The following is a 16,031-nucleotide window of genomic DNA, read 5'->3' on the forward strand; positions in this document are numbered from 1 at the left end:
GAATTCACATCAAATTAATGTCACTTTCTTTAAGCTAAATCGCGTGATTCTGATCATCGCAGGCATGCGACACTGACGAATGACGTGTTAATGCGCAAACAGACGTGGTTAGTGATCTTCAAATTAGAGACCATGACTTCGAACGTGTATGAAAGACACTAGTTACAGCACGTGTAAATTGAATAACTAACGATCTTCATTTTTGATAGAGTTTGTTTCATACATTCATGCTTAATTATGGGTGATCATCTAGCAGTAATTACACGTGGACGTAAAACAAAGATCTCAGGTACACAAAGCTAGCCATTGTCTTGCTTTTCTAACTGGAATTAAAATGACAAATTTTTGTGCAGAGGAAGATACTGTTTATACTTATTAGTACATCGCCTATGCAAATCCAGTTCGGGAATAAGGAATTCCCGGATTTATAAATAAATAAGTATAAGAACAGCAAAGAACATGATAATTTATAATTTAGTGCAAAGCACAAGTTGGTACAATAATTTATTATCCTACAATACCTTCAAAATGTACAGCCATTTGGAAACTTCTCACTGAAAGATTCAGATTCACTGATCAACACACATGTATGTATAATATACGCGAAATAGTAAAATAAGTACATATCTAATTTTTAATAAATCTCTGACTGAATAAGTTCATAAAATCAAATACAAATTTTTCCCAAGTCAAACCACGAAAACACTGATATGAAGATCCTATTCTTATGTATTTACAATTTACCTACATCACTGATTCAAAATCTAGTAAAACCCTGTACATATGATACAGTTACCATGTTATCCAATCACGAATACTGAGAAAGGAATACGCACTATTCAAAATAGAAGCACAAAACGACTGCACTGTCTGATGTGAGGCAAATATAATGATTGAAAGCATCTCACTTTCACCGTACAGAAATCATTTAATCATCGTCAGTGGTAGCCTCCGCTTCCGCTTCCGTGACAGTGTCGTCTTCCGTTCCCTCTGTCGCCTCTGTGTTGTACAGCACTTCATCCGCATCTGCATCCTCACCTGCAGCTACACTTGCACCTTCGTCCGCGTCCACAGCGTCCTCTTCAGCAATCGACGCACTTGGCGGTTTCTTAGGTTTCGGTAATCGATGTTTGTAAGTAGTGTAAACACTCCTACGCATATCCATCGTCCAGGTATTGAACTCCTCACGAGCAGTCTCAGTGAGGAAACTAGTCGCCTTAGCGCACACGACGGGCCTTTCGAAAGTAGTCTTCTCGCTCTTGAAGTCCACCAATCTTGGATAATCGTCGCAAGCTGCCAGCAGATCGGTGATCGACATTTGCACAGATTGTTGAGGTTGGAATGTCCCGACCACGCGCTTCTCACACTTCTCTGGATCGTGACCGATCAACATGGGGTCGAATTTCGGTTCTGTCTTCTCCAGAGGATCAGCTTGGCCTAGGTTCAAGTGCCAGGTGGTACTAATCATCGCGCTGTGCATGGCGTCGTGGCTTAATACTGGCTCCACAGAAGGTAATTCAGGGTATTCCAGTTTATGACCCTTCTTGATACCAGTAGAGAGGTTCTTGTGGTACAACAGATAAGAGTCTTCGTCTGGCACTATGTCGGCTCCAGGTATAAGTGTGCCTTTGAAGGGTGGAAATTTTAGAGGGTGAGAATTATGCACTTGGGAAGCTTGATCGTAAACAGTAGAAAACAAGTGAGGAAGACTGAGATTGGAGAACGAAAAGCTGGAAGAAGGACGACTAGGTTGGTAAGATCCTCTAAACACTGAAGAAGGAACTACTGACAAAGTAATAGCGTCTTTAAAAAGTCAAAGAAGAATTGAGAGGCAGTAAGTTAAAGAGTAAATAGACTAAGGTCCCATCCCCTACGAATACTGCCAGAAATTGAAAGACCAGTCCCATCACTGTACCAGGATCATGGCTCTTTCCAGGCGTCGTTCTCAGCGGCTCCAGGAACACCTTCTTCTTGCTCTCGCGAGTTTTGCTGTCCACAAAGTTGAAGTCCTCTTGCTCGAACGTGAACGCAACCGGCGTGATCCTGAAGTCTATTCTCTTGTTCGTGTTCAGCATCTTCACCACGGCGTAGACTAAACAGTTCATGTTTCTGCAGCGAAGGACATAAATAGCTCCATGATCTTTCTCGAACAGTGGCGGTCCAACCCATCCAGGATCCGCAACGTAGAATCCATCTTTAGCCGCCAAACCCGCCAGGACGATCTTGTTGCAGTCGATTAGGATGTTCGGTGACTCATCGAAGGCTTTGTTCAAAGCAGCAGCTAAGGTGATTTTGTTCTTAGCGCCGTAAAGAACGCCGCAGACGCTATCCCTGAAGTCGATCACCCACAAATGCGGGAATATCTTGAAGCAGGGCTGCAGGTTGAAGTGGTTGTAATACTTGGCGCACTTCTGAATGGCTCCTCTGACGCTTTCGGTATAGTAAGAGTCTCCGCAGATCACTGCCGAGTCCAAGATCGCTGGTCCCCATCTTGATGGATGGCTCAGGTACTGCATTGCTAGAACAGCGACGCAAATGGCTGCTTGGTTCCTTCCTGCTCGATCGCCGAACCTGGAATCGTACGCTCCGATCGTCCCCCAAACGGAGTAAATTAGGTTCGACACTTCCACGGCATAGTTGTTCCAAAACTGCTTCACTTTCCCTTCGTCTTCTTCTTCACTCTTCTTCTTCTTCTTCTTGCCGTTCGACTTGACGATGTCGGGAGCGTGTCTGAAGTTCCAATGGTAGTCCAAATACAGCCACATCGGGTCTTCTTTGAAGGTGTTAAACGGAGGAACGTTGATCGAGTCTACGTGGATGCGGTGGATGAAGAAGCCCGTTGTCTCCGCGAGCTGATTGAAGCACATGTTCTTCACCATAGGACAGAGGCCCGGGAAGATGCATAGGCAAGCTTTGCCCCCGCTTGAAACCTTTCTTCCTTTCTCGTTGCATTGGTAAGGATCTAGGTAGTAATACGCGTTCGTGCTTCTCGAATACCAGAATCCGTAGCAGCAATTCGTGAAGTGTATCAGCCCGCTTGCGTACACCTTGAAGAACTTCTTCAGGTGTTTCCTTACCTATCGATAAAAGCTTTCCTTATTGTTGATTGGTAATCGTAGAGTTGGAAATGATCAAACGACGTCGAATACAGTCGACGTATTATAAAAACTAATAAATATAATATCCAAATCACTCACCTGAAGATAAAAATCGTTCCTCATGGTCCGTGGGTTCGTCGTAAGCAACACCAAAGGCGACGTGCAATCCCGCAAATCGAAAATCCTGTTCATGATCGTAAGATTACGTAAAATGTGTTCTGTATGAAACTTGGGCTCCGAGAATTCTCTATAAACTGATTCTGCGACTTCTAGGACCTTGTCCACCATTTCTGGCATCGGACTCTGAACGATATCCCTCTGCACCATCACCGCCAGGATAGCAACGAAATAGCACCTTTTAACCCTCGGTTCCATTATAGAATCTCTGTTGTTCAAGGCCACCGTGCCATGAACGAATATTGGCTTGTTCTCCGGCACACTAGGTCTGAAGATCGCTTCTAGATCATAAGGTTCCGTTGGCATTCTGTGGATCTCTGGCAATGAAGTTGCTGGCACGACTGATTCGTGGAGTCCCTTAGTATCGCTGCAGTCAGGGTCCATCTTCTGAGCGTAGGACACAGTGATCACTCTCATCACGAATATCTCCTCTTCCGGTTGATCGATGACCTTCACGATCAACCTCAAGAACTCTTTCATGTCTGTGGCAGTGATGATCCTCAGGTTCTTCGTGCCCACAACGATCCACCAAGCGAAATGGTTCTCTCCGTTCTTCATCACTCCTATATGCACCGTACCGCAAACTAAAATAGCGCCCGTGTAGCTCGGAGTATCAAAAATCTTCTGCAAGGACATCGCCAGGTTCCACCCTTCGGTGGCATACAGAGTCCCGTAATGCAGAGGCACGAACACCACTCGGAAAACATAATTAGCGATCTCAAATTCTGGCAGCATGCCGTCAGTCATGTCGCTGACAGTCGAATCCTGAACAGCTAGCAAAATGTCGAAAGAGTAATCCAGGACAGCCCCGAACAATCCCCTAACTGTCTTCACTGACCAAGTGATGGGATCGTGAATCAAGGACCAGGCCATGATGCAGAGATCCAGAGGAGTGGCGACGATCGTGGATGTCTTGAACCTTCTCTCGACGATCCTCTTCCTGATCAACAGCTTCGCTATTTCGTACTCGTCCATGTCTTCCGTGATCTTCTTCGTGATCTTTTTGAAAGGAGCTAATATTGGAGTGGTGATTTCGTTCTCAAGGACGGTTACCTCCAGCATCGCAGCGTTGCAGAATTTGATGGGAGCGAACCCAGGGATCGTCATGTCGTAGCCAAAGCACGTCTTCGACTCCGCATTCACCCAATCTAACTGCTCGATCAGGGACACCGATGATTCTGCGGACAACATCACTTCCGGTGGTTCCTCAACAGGAACTTCCATTTCAGGTTTATCCACGCAGTGTTGTACCTTCTTCCTGCGTTTCTTCCTTCTCCGCTTCGTCTCCATGTGAGCTATGCACACGGTGTACAATCGATAAGGCTTCTTCGTGTTCTCACCCACGTTAGCCTCGATCTTCTCCAGCAAACCGTTCAAATCACAGAACTCCATGAAACAGGAGTATCCACCTTCAGCCGCGTTCCCATTTTCATCACAAGCATAAGGATCGAAGAGGTAATACACCCCATTCGCGGTCCAGAACGCGTAGGAACAATTAGCGAACACTATTATACCTGTTTGGTTCTTCTCGAAGAAGGTGTCCATCGTGTACTCGAGATCGTCCTGATCGGTGCTCTCTGGATCGGCGTAAATAGCCTGTTTGGTGATCACGTTATAGATCGTGTTCATGATTTCGATATGATGGAACCATCTGTAAGGCTTGAAACGCAACTTCCCGGTTTTTTGATAGATCTTGTCTCCCAGGAAAACGAACTGATCCAGAGTAGTTGGAGAGAACTTGTCTGGATCTAGCTTAATCTTTGCTAGGATACATAGCAGGGCGGCGAAGAAGCAGCACTTGAAATGACACTCTTCGATCTCCGCACGGTTCTCGAGGCACATACTACCTTGTAGTATCCGAATTCCATCGTCGGTGAGCTTGAGATTCGAGGTAATTTAAGATAGAGTTTGGTCGTATTCTTTATAGCCAAATAAAATTCAGGACTAGATATCTTACTTTTAATCGAGCAGACCGTTTCTGTTGCTTCTTCTTCGAGGCGGTCGGTTTCATGCGAATAGTGGTCTCCTGAGACTCCGCGGATCCTTTCCGCGAAATTTTGATCTTAGAATCCTTATCCTCCATGTACAGCTATTGTAACAACAAAGATATCACAGATAGCAACAGCGAGATCATAACAACAAATATAAAATGGTTTTGCAAAGGACTCAAACCTGGTCTGTCACTTTAAAATCCGGGAAGAACAGTTCCAGCAGGAGATCTTCGGTATTACAAAGGACCTTTTCCATCAAAGCGTCTCCCACGTCACCCTTAGCCAGCAGGCACTTCCGTTTCTTCTTCTCTGGACAGCTGCCCGTTCTCTTCTCAGGAACCGGGGTCCGAATGATTGGCCCTAACGGTACCAAAGTTGGTCGGATGCGGACACCCACAGGTGCTTCAGGTAAATCCTCTCGAACCATGTCGTCCCGTGGATTCTCATCATCAGGTTCCTCTACCTCGTCCCCATACGGTGCATCGTACTGGATGTACATATCGTCAATGGCCCTCATCGGTAGTAAACAAATCGGCAGCAGCCTTGAGAAAAGGTATCTCTTTGGACATAGTTTAATCTTCTTCGACGGTACATCCGCTCCTTCCACACCTGGTGCTGCAGTCGACATGACGGCCGATCTGGACAAGTGCATCGCACTAAAGCCGCCCTTTTTCTTCACGTCCAGCCTGGAATCGATGGAGAACCTCGACACCAAGGAAGGAATGGATCTTTTAGCTCGTTTCGCTTCGAGCAGCTTGATCAACGTTTTATTCGATGGCATGACGTATGGCGGCGGGTGCTCGTACTTCAGCTTCTCCAGAGCCTTCTGCTCGTGTACTTGTCTCATCTCCTCTTCGGTTTCCTCGGGAATCTTCAACCCAGCCGTGAGCAAAGCCAAATTCAACCTGTAAGGCGTGTCGGGTTGATCTTTCTCGGGAACCTCAACCAGAGGATTTACTATCGGCTTCTCAGATTCTTCAGTGGGACCCGCGCCAGCCCTTCGTCTCCCTCCCTCCTCCTCTTCCTCTTCCTCCTCCTCCTCGCCCATAGTCACATCAATGATTCCCACGTCTTCCTCCTCTTCCACCACGGGCCTCAACTCATCCTCTAACGTCTGTATATCTTGATCAGTGATCGGCAGAAACCTCGTCTTGAACAACTCAATCTCGTCGTCCGGCACAACGATTTCGTATTCGACCGCGAACTTGCCAGGTTGGATTGAATCCAGTGCCACGAAGTGGATGGTGAAGCTAGGATCGTTGAACTCTATCACGCCATGCAGAAGATCGATTAATTCGTTCAGGGTGCCGAGCACGGCGAATGAAGCCGGATAATCCCGAAGACGCCAGCCTTCGGCATCAGTGCCGTAAGGGTTGAACAGAAAGAACTGATCGTGATCTTTCCAGATCCCATACATCAGCTGCTTATTCTCCAGCACCAGCTCGTGGTACTTCTTAAAGTAACATTCCAGAGCCTCCGCCAGGTTCGCCAAAGGAGCAGCATCTCCACGGATTATGTCCACCTTCGACTTGAAGAACACGTCGTTCTCGCCAAACTTCAGTCGAACGGGTAACATATTCAGGTCCAGGTGGCTAGGAATGGGAAGCAGCCTCTCCTCCTCCTCTTCCTCGCCGCCTTCTTCTTCCTCTTCCTCCGCTTCACCCATCATCGTCTCCCGTTCATCCGTCACAGCCGGACTACCCTTGCGGATCCACTCGACGATGTCCCCATACGTTTTGTCGCTCACGTCGATCAGTTGATCAATATCCATGTTCCTCCAGAGTGTAGGATTCTTCAGTTTCCTATAAGCCATGGCCACGAGCGCTGCTATCAAACCCTGCTTGCCCCTGGATCTTATCTCGAACCCTTCGTCCAAGCAGTTCTTCGAGCCCTGAAGAACCAACCGATTAGGGTTCACTTTCAAGTACCCTTGGATCATTTTTTCAACAGGTGGCTCCTCTGGCAACTTCTCCGCGGGTTCTTCCTCTTCCTCTGCCATCTCTTCCCAGTCCCTCTTTGCAGGTTCCTCTTCCTCCTCCTCCTCTTCGCCTAGGTCTTCCACAGGTTCCTTCTCTTCTTCAGGCGGAAGAATCACGTAGCTCCTCGGCTCGTCGTCCGTCATCATGTACGCCTCCGCGTCCTTCATCAGCGGCGGGACTTGCACAGCCACGTCCTTCATCTTCAGCAGCTCCGGCCGGATCGTTGGCGTCATATCCACGAACTCGTCGTCGTCCATTTTTCCAGTTGCCGGCACAATAGCAGTTGGAAACGCGTGGGGTCTGCGATTGGTACCTTTCTCTCGATAAATCACATACTCCAAAGGACCTCCCGGCTTGGTCCCCGTCTTCACATACAGAACCCGGACGCCGTGGATGAGGAAAGGGTCTTTGTCCCTGCTTCCGGTGTTCTCCATAATCGTCTCCAGTATCTGGTTGATCGAGCTGTTCATCGTGACGCAAGCCGCCTCTCCCGGCTTGTGCGAGCCGTCTATCTCGGCGGTGCCGGACCTAAACCCTTCATCGTCGCAAGCGTACGGGTCCATGTAATAGTATGTATCATCGTGTCTCCAGATCGCGTAATAAATCCCCTTGATCTCGAGCAGACCGCAGTTCTGTGACTCGAAGAACTCCCTGAAGCCAGTATCGAAAGCTACCTTGCCCCTCTTCTGACCATAACCCGGCACAACGTTCGTTCTGATCTTCACTTTCGCCGAGTAAACCCCTAGAATCACGTCGCCCATGGCGTCGTCCATCTTCAGCTCGAACTCAGGATCGTTTAGGTCCTTGTCAATCACACGGACCAGGTCGATGAAGTATATGTTCGACTGGTTGAAGATCAGATCGACCAATCCGCTAGTCCACCTGTTGCTGTTCACCAATCTAGAGTAAACTAACGCTGCCAAGGCGATGATCATGTGCGTCCTACCGCGGACAAGACTCGGTAGAGCTGGGTGCATTAAGTGGTAGGATCCTTGCAGCACTGCTCGGTACTTGTCTTGCATCTTGTAACTGCTGGGTCGTCTTTCTACAGCGTGCGCGTAGACCTTTTCCGTGTCGACGGCGGCTATCGGTTGGGTGTAGTGATCGACGCCGCTGATGGCTATGGCGTAGAGAACAAACGGCTCATTTTTAACGTGGCTTTTCTCCAAGATGATGAACAGAACTCCAATCATGTCTTTGACCAGGAACAACTTCGCTGTCCCGCTGAGACCATCAGCAGCTGGCTCGCAATTTTCCTTTCGAGCCTGGCCGTCAAAGATGTTGTAGTACTTCGTGTCCTTCCAGATCGCTATGTTCAGAACCGAAGATGACAGGATGCCAGCGTTGTAACGCTTGAAGAAAAGATCCAGAGCCTTGACCAGGTGAAGCTCCGTCGGCTCCGATGATCGGAACTTCCCCGCATAAGCCGCGTCCTCGATGGTCACGTTTACGGTGAGCTTGTGCTGTACGCACAGCGTTCGCTGCAGATGCAGGATGGTTAGCAAACGACGATCGTCCGTGTTGATTTCCTTGTAGGACTCGCAGTAAAAAGTATCCCCGTCCTCGATTATCTGGTCGATCACCGCCTCGTTCCAGCACCGAGACTTGTACACCGTTGTGGTTGCGAAAGCAGCTATCGCCGTCGCTCCACCCTGTTATTTCAAAGGATCGGTAACAATCAGGATCGCGGGCTTCGGATCTGATTACATCCGCAGCGTACGAGCGAAATTAGACGGTACGCGCTCGCAAGTTTTCTGACAATTGCGCCCGCAGAGATGAAGGAATCGAGATCTCTGATCATTGATCTGCTGGGAATCGGGAATTTTGCAGGCTAGTAAATCTAGATTTTTGTCGTAAATACTTGACTAAAATCTAAAGTCCGATAACAACGCGACGAAAGTACAGTGTGAGTATAAAAAGTAACTGAATGAAAATTTTTAATTGACAGCTTTGAGTGACGTTAGACAGTTGCGCGGTGGAGAAGACAACACTGTAGAGTTTGGCAAATCTAGATTTTTGTTTTAAATACTTAAATAAAATCTACAATCCAATAAAAACGCGATGAAAGTACAGCGTGAATATAAAGAGTAAATTAATGAAAATTTATTATTGACAGCTGTCAGTAACACCATCACCTGATGGCCTCTTGACAGAGGGGAGAATTTGGGCATGTTGATATGAGTCAATCCCGCCCGAACGCCATAGCGTACGCAGGTAGGCAGTTCCGGCCTGATCTCGGTGAGAGAATAAGTATCGTCCGGTAGATCGAGGAAGAAATTCAAGTCTTTGTACTGCTCCTCAAGATCCTCGTCGAGCTCATCGCTGCTTGGCGCATTTTCGTCAGCAGCTCGAACGGTCTCGTTCACTCGACCGATAGCATTAACAACTTCCTCGGAGACCACTTCTTCGCATTCTACCAGTTGCGTCAACTTGTGCTTGTATTCGCCTTTCTTCTCCCGCTCGGTTTCCACCACCGACTTTGCTCTCTCCATCTTGCGTATTTTATTTCATGAACTCGAAGGAACTGGATGGCGAGACATCAAATTTCTCACATTTTCAATAAATATCCAGTGGAATGTATAACCAAGGTTCCCACTGTGAACTTCATTTCAAATTTTGCAAAATCAATATCTCCTTTATCTTCGTTGGCATTGTGTGCTCCATTGGTTTCTTCGAGTTAGAAGGTAACTGGTATTTTACATTTTCGTATAGACTTTTTTCCGAGACTGTAACTTACAATTTTGAGAACTGTGCTTCTCGAGAATGACAGAAAATACAGTCTGAAGTATACATAGAATTTCTGTACGAGAAACAAAAGATATGAAAATAGTTGTTCCCGTATCGAGATTCAAGCAACAAGATGTTGCTTTTAACCGCAGCCGAAACATCTTAAACCACAACATGCATTTCACCTAAAAAAAAACTCTCCAAACAATTCAGAATGTCACAATGGCCATCAATAGAACTGGAAAACTTTTCTGTCCATAGTCCCATCTGAAAAAAATTAGATTGTTTAAAGAATTCTGCATATCGGGTAAAAAAAGATGATACATCGTCCAGAATGCCGGGGTTACAAGCAATGGAAACTAGAGCGGGCGAAAAAGTCGAAGCAGAATGATAAAAAGGAGAAGAAAAAGAAATCGAAGCCGAAGAATGTACTCGACTGTTTCGACGAAGATAATGAGCCGCAGCCGACGAAGGTCAGCCACCGGAAATGCAAGAAAGTGAGGGTTAGAAGAAAAAGACCGAAGAAAAAGACACTGTACGTGCTGAGACATATTTCATTAACTGAACTTGCGCTGAAGAAAATTAAACCTTCCATGGAGGCAAGGGAATTGCTTCTCAACCCACGGCACATGCTCTGCCTGAAAACCAGTATGCCGGAACTCGACATAGCAATGATGAACAGCGCAAGTAAATCACATACATATATAATTACTGTGTCTCTTTTCTTCTCCCTCTTTTCATTTTTTGGAAATTTCATTCCTCAATCGTTTTATTGAAAACTAAATGAAACTGAAATACAGATTCTCCTTTAACACGTTGATCGCCATGTCACACATATCTGGATGACGGGTATGCTTCCGTGGGGGCCCCGTCACTCATATTTGGGTGACGCTCTTCTTGTTCGAGTTAATTAAAAATAGAATTTTATATATAGGATATACAACATGAATTCTCGCTTCTGTGAACCGACGGTCGGATTTGGGCCCCGCGGGAAACTTAGCCGAATTACGCTGGGCGATCAAAGTGTTAATTAGAAGATCATTAGACCTTCATTAGGATTTTTATTGCTTTGAATGTTGGACAGTCTATACACCTTAGCTTATTGATGATTGCGGTATGTGAAAGTAAGGAGAAAATATTAATATAATCGTATTTCTGGTATAAATGTACATACAGGGTATTTCACCTAACTTGACCACCTTGAATATCTTTGTTGTTTTTAAAGATACGTCAAATGTCTGAAGGACAAAGTTGAATGGTAAAATGGGGCTCATACGATACCAAAAAAAATTTTTGTTTCCATGTATTTTTTTTTTAGAGATATGAAAAGGTCAACTTCATTTTTTTTAATGGAATCGATGCAGCTGGACGTTCGTTATAAAAAAGTACTAACCTATGTATGTCGAAAAGTTCAGGAGATATTTCAATTTAAATAACTCTAAAACACCATTACTGTAAGACGTTACGCTAGTAAGTATACGCTAACTTCTTAGTACGACAGTAATGGTGTTTTAGAGTTATTTAAATTGAAATATCTCCTGAACTATACTAACTTTTCGACATACATAGGTTAGTACTTTTTTATAATGAATGTCCAGCTGCATCGATTGATGTATTAAAAAATACCTCATTCCATTTAAAAAAATGAAAGTGACCTTCATATCTCTAATTCCACTTTGTCCTTCAGACATTTGACGTATCTTTAAAAACAACAAAGATATTCAAGGTGGTCAAGTTAGGTGAAATACCCTGTATACTTCTTTATTTTTATTCCTTTACTCAACCATCGATAAACTGAATGTACTACCTTCGTTATTTTTTCTCCTGACGTTCGGTAAAAATAGATTGTAAATGGTATTACCCAATATTGTATACTAATTGTAAGATACATATAATTTCCATCTTTCTTCCCTGGAATAATGACAGTAACTTTTACGCTAATACGTGATAAGTAACACGTCATTTGTTAACACTTATAAAGAGTGTCTCATGATGCGACAACTGAAAAAATGTCCACGAAAGCGTAAGAGAAGAACGAAGAAGGTAAAGAAAACAGCGAAAGATGGCAAATCGAAACAAGACGAAGATGATGAGGCGAAATCAAAAGAAACGATTACAACCACAAGCAAAAAGAGCACGAGCAGCAGAAGTAAAGTAACGACGAAAAAGAGTAAAGCGAACGGGAAGAAAGTGGAGGTCGACGAAGACTCGGAGGAAGACGAATGCAAGAGTATTTGCTCTTTCCATAGCCAAATATGTCTTCTGGGTAAGTATCATTACGCAATTACGCAATCTCGTACCCTTATTCGATGAAACAAATTTCTTCCCCTGGGGATTTTGTCGAAATCGTTCTAGTAGGTCGATTTTTTCGAATCTTGAATCTTTTACGAATTTTGTTATTAGCCATTTTTATTTCTATTTCTTATAAAGAAATATTTCTAGACAGGGGAAGATAGGATAAGAAGCAATGCAGTTTGATATTTTATGTTTCTGATGTTGCATAGCAAGCTCGAGCGCGTTTAATACGATCTCTTAAGACTCCCTCGAGTGGAAAACAGGAATTCCTGGAAATATCGTCGAACGTTTAAAATAGCGATGTTATATTCCAATTCCTACGTGTTTGCACGGAGGAATGAAATTCTAACCGAATAAAAAATAATCTTAACGGCACCCAACCGGTTCATTCATACGTTCTATGCAACAGGCATCAAGTTAACAGCCGAGGACAAGAAAAAGATAAAGCAACATCAACGTGAAGCCGAAGATGCAAATGCTGAAGAGAAGTCAGTCGCGGCCGATTAGTCCAAGAAAAAAGCAACAGAAAACTGTAATATTAACCGACCAGAAAAAAGAGAATCGTTCGCTTTTATGCGTGCCGAGTAGACAGGAAATAGAAACGAGAATTGTAGGAAAAATCCAATAACAGATGGCAAAAAGGCGGCCGATTAGATGGGAGAAAAACTGGACAAATGTGACGGGAAAAATACCGAAGAACCCACGAGCAACTCTGTAATCGATCCTCGCCACACTAGGGTACAATTTAATTTTAATCGTCCATACAGAAAAAACGCAATATCACAAAATGCTATTCTAAGCTATTTTTTGTTATCACTAGACTGCGGATCTTTATGCAAAATACAAAATATTTGCATTGATTGCTGGACACAGAAGACAAATAAAAATTGTATTCTTCTTTTAATTATCCTATTATGCTGAAACTAATCCACTGATCGTTGATTACATGGAATTTCGCGTTGTATAAATAAATTAATTTTTCATAAAGATTTTCTAAAAATCCCGTTATTTTTTAATATTTTTAACTAACAATAAGCGTGGCCACCTAATAATACACCACTTCTGACAGTGATTGTGGCCACTGAATGGCATCCTGTATTTGCTATCCATTAGCATTATGTACTTGCATGATTTGTCTATCTTTGACGCGTAGACTGTAAAACTATGACGCACCGCCGACCAAGCAGATTCCACGGATGATTCAGTATTATTTCGTACGCGTAAATGGTGCGTTCTGTTTTATAGGATGGAAAAGGTGTCAGCGTTGGCTCCACGTGGAGAGAGACCAAACAGAGCCGTGCGATTAACACCCGAAAGGGTATGGCACCGGTCGAGCAACCGGATTGACAACGCGCGGCGGGACCCTTTCACGTCCTAGGAATGTTGACAATCGCTAATGAACAGCTACAGCTACAAGCGCTCCGGCAAATACTTAAAAACACCGGCGTTTTTCTTCTTTACTTGGATAACGCAGTCAGAAATTGCGACAAGGATACCGGATAACTTGTGCCTTGTGCCACAAAATAACAATGTTAAAGCATTAGCTGGCAAAACCGACAGCATGTAACTTGCCGCAAACCAGTCGGTGCAGTTCCACAAAATAGAAATAAATAAGATGTTTCGGAGAATTTTGCGGTTTATTGCGACAGGATAATTAATCTCACTCGGTTGCATTGAAACATGATACGTAATTGACGTAATTTGAGCACTGCGCGGCAGTGTTCAGTACATATGTACTTCTCTTTTTTATTGTTAAGAAGGGGAAAGGCAAATTTTATCCGGGGCTGGTACCTAACTTTAGACGAGGTAAATAGTATCTTTATTTTATTTTTATCGTAAAAAACCTTTTAACTACATACATACTGTGGGTGTGTACAAAGTATTCGTACACCTTTTACAAACTATGTAATAACTTTTTTATAATTGTACAAAACGACCTGATTTTTTATAATCAATTAAATGATGAACGATGAAATGTTCAGCATGTGTATAACTAACATAGATCTACAAAACATATATTTTAAATTTTCTTTAAGGGCCCAAATAAAAATGTTTTAAAAAATGCCTTTTTTATTGTTGCATGTAACCTTGTAAATTATAATTTTTGGAAAATCTTGTTTCCATATCATTTCGTAAACCAATGCTTCTAATTGATTATAAAAAAAATCAGGTCGTTTGGTACAATAATAAAAAAGTTATTAGTTTTTAAGAGGTGTACGAATACTTTATACACCCACTGTATGTAGTAGTATTTAGATACAGTGTGTAATATTTAAGTGGAAGCTGTATCAGTAGTATAGCGATTAGGTTCTTAATTCAACGCAATCAATTATTTCAGCAGAAAACGGTCCACGTAGCTTACAGTTTGCATGGACATTCGCGAGCTATTTATAGCAAAACGAATAATTTATGCTTGTGCTAATGGGGTGTCCATATTTTACGAATTACTTCACCGGTCAGATTATTTAAATTGTTCCTCGACCTATTCCTAATTCAACCTTTGCAAAATGATCACGTGAACATTCCCTGCCGACTGCTACCGAGTGTCCAAGCGCATGGATGGACGAACATCACTGCGGAAGATTCCTAACGCAATCATCAGTGCAGTAATCACACTTATTCGCGATATAATTGCACTGCCTTCTGATCCTGTCTTGGAATTAGCTGACAGCAGATGTGTCCTTGCACCAGAATTACACGGAGAGCTCACTGAACTGACTTTTTAAAGACCTTTTGGAAAATTAGAGTGCTGATCACGACGTAATCAGTATACCATTAGACAACCCTCACCTGAGAAAAAAAAACGTCATCGGAAGAACTGTATAAATGTCTTCCGATGGAGGTTATCTTGGACATGGGGCCTGCAAGGAATTTCGAGATTGCTTGCACCATACCACTTCTACGAAAAAGAATCCAACCCGTTCATCATGAATGCCCTAATGGCCTTCAATTTGCTAGGTCGTTGACGTTCCTCGATAGGGTTGTGGCAAAACCCGCGATCAGAAGGTGAGACCGAAACCTGGAGGTTTGTGTCCTTTATTAATCCAGCAACGAGTATCCAAGCTAGAGATCCATCGATAACATCTCTGTCCTCCTACCAGTCGTAAATTTCATTCCCTTTGCATAGTATACTATCTAACATGAAACTTTCTAATCGAATGGAATTATCTGTCTTTTTCCAGTCGGTCATTTGTTACGTCCCTCCAATTACATCTCCGAAAATAGCTTTTATCGCAACGGGCATATTTGCTTTTGATATACTTCTCTTCTTCCAGTAAGATACGCGCCCAATATGTTTGTCCCCGAAAAACGAAAAATACCACCAGTAACAAATTGCTTCACCTTTCTCTCGCGATAACCACAACTGAATGAAAAAAAGAACGTTGATGATAATTGCACGGACTGCCTTGGGAAGAAAATACAATTCGCGATAGATAAATCGTATCTTCCCCAATTTTAAAAATAGCTGTCTAAACTCGATAGAGTCTCTTTCACGTAATCTCTCACACCCTTTGTTGACTCAGAAACTGAGAATTTTCTGTTCTAATTCAGTTCAATGATCTCTGAGTGACTTAGTTAGTGACCTTAGCTGTCAATGTTTATGGACACGCAACATCACGACGCAACAGGTCGTCGACATCGTCTTCACAGCAGGTGAAACAGTATACTGAAAAAAGAACCGCATTCCATTGTAGGTTAAGGTGACCTTGATATCTTCAAGTCCACGACAGTTATGGCGTATTACTTTACTTTGAACTCCAAAT

At 43.7% G+C, this 16,031-nt stretch overlaps 2 protein-coding genes across 3 annotated transcripts; one reads left to right on the forward strand and one right to left on the reverse strand.

The window, feature by feature from the left end:
* Positions 1-395: 395 nt before the first annotated feature.
* On the reverse strand, positions 396-11,241 carry LOC143208065 (uncharacterized). Its single transcript, XM_076422126.1, has 6 exons — positions 9,381-11,241; positions 5,448-8,897; positions 5,233-5,364; positions 3,198-5,153; positions 1,916-3,077; positions 396-1,626 (listed from the first exon to the last, which is right to left on the reverse strand). The coding sequence occupies exons 1-6, from the start codon at positions 9,735-9,737 to the stop codon at positions 929-931; spliced, it is 7,755 nt and encodes a 2,584-aa protein (XP_076278241.1). The 5' UTR covers positions 9,738-11,241; the 3' UTR covers positions 396-928.
* On the forward strand, positions 8,344-14,043 carry LOC143208068 (uncharacterized). Of its 2 annotated transcripts, XR_013008828.1 has the most exons (4): positions 8,344-10,659; positions 11,954-12,238; positions 12,677-13,005; positions 13,513-14,043. XR_013008828.1 is itself a non-coding variant. In XM_076422139.1 (3 exons), exons 1-3 carry the CDS (start codon positions 10,290-10,292, stop codon positions 12,772-12,774), a joined length of 753 nt encoding a protein of 250 aa, XP_076278254.1. In that variant the 5' UTR covers positions 8,344-10,289; the 3' UTR covers positions 12,775-13,246. The 2 variants fall into 2 exon arrangements, 1 of the variants encoding a protein (XP_076278254.1); XM_076422139.1 differs by lacking the exon at positions 13,513-14,043 and having other exon boundaries at positions 12,677-13,246.
* The last annotated feature ends 1,988 nt before the right edge of the window (positions 14,044-16,031 follow it).

Source organism: Lasioglossum baleicum, chromosome 4 (assembly GCF_051020765.1).
Source record: "Lasioglossum baleicum chromosome 4, iyLasBale1, whole genome shotgun sequence".
NCBI classification, from domain to species: Eukaryota; Metazoa; Arthropoda; class Insecta; order Hymenoptera; family Halictidae; genus Lasioglossum; species Lasioglossum baleicum.

Excerpts from the sequence above, each read along its gene's own strand:
- LOC143208068 (XM_076422139.1), top strand. The coding sequence starts at position 10,290 with ATGATACATCGTCCAGAATGCCGGGGTTACAAGCAATGGAAACTAGAG. Across the intron at positions 10,660-11,953 it reads AGCAATGATGAACAGCGCAA|AGTGTCTCATGATGCGACAA; the intron begins GTAAATCACATA and ends ACACTTATAAAG. Across the intron at positions 12,239-12,676 it reads TAGCCAAATATGTCTTCTGG|GCATCAAGTTAACAGCCGAG; the intron begins GTAAGTATCATT and ends TCTATGCAACAG.
- LOC143208065 (XM_076422126.1), bottom strand. The coding sequence starts at position 9,737 with ATGGAGAGAGCAAAGTCGGTGGTGGAAACCGAGCGGGAGAAGAAAGGC. Across the intron at positions 8,898-9,380 it reads CTCTGTCAAGAGGCCATCAG|GGTGGAGCGACGGCGATAGC; the intron begins GTGATGGTGTTA and ends TTGAAATAACAG. Across the intron at positions 1,627-1,915 it reads TGGAAAGAGCCATGATCCTG|GCACACTTATACCTGGAGCC; the intron begins GTACAGTGATGG and ends CACCCTTCAAAG.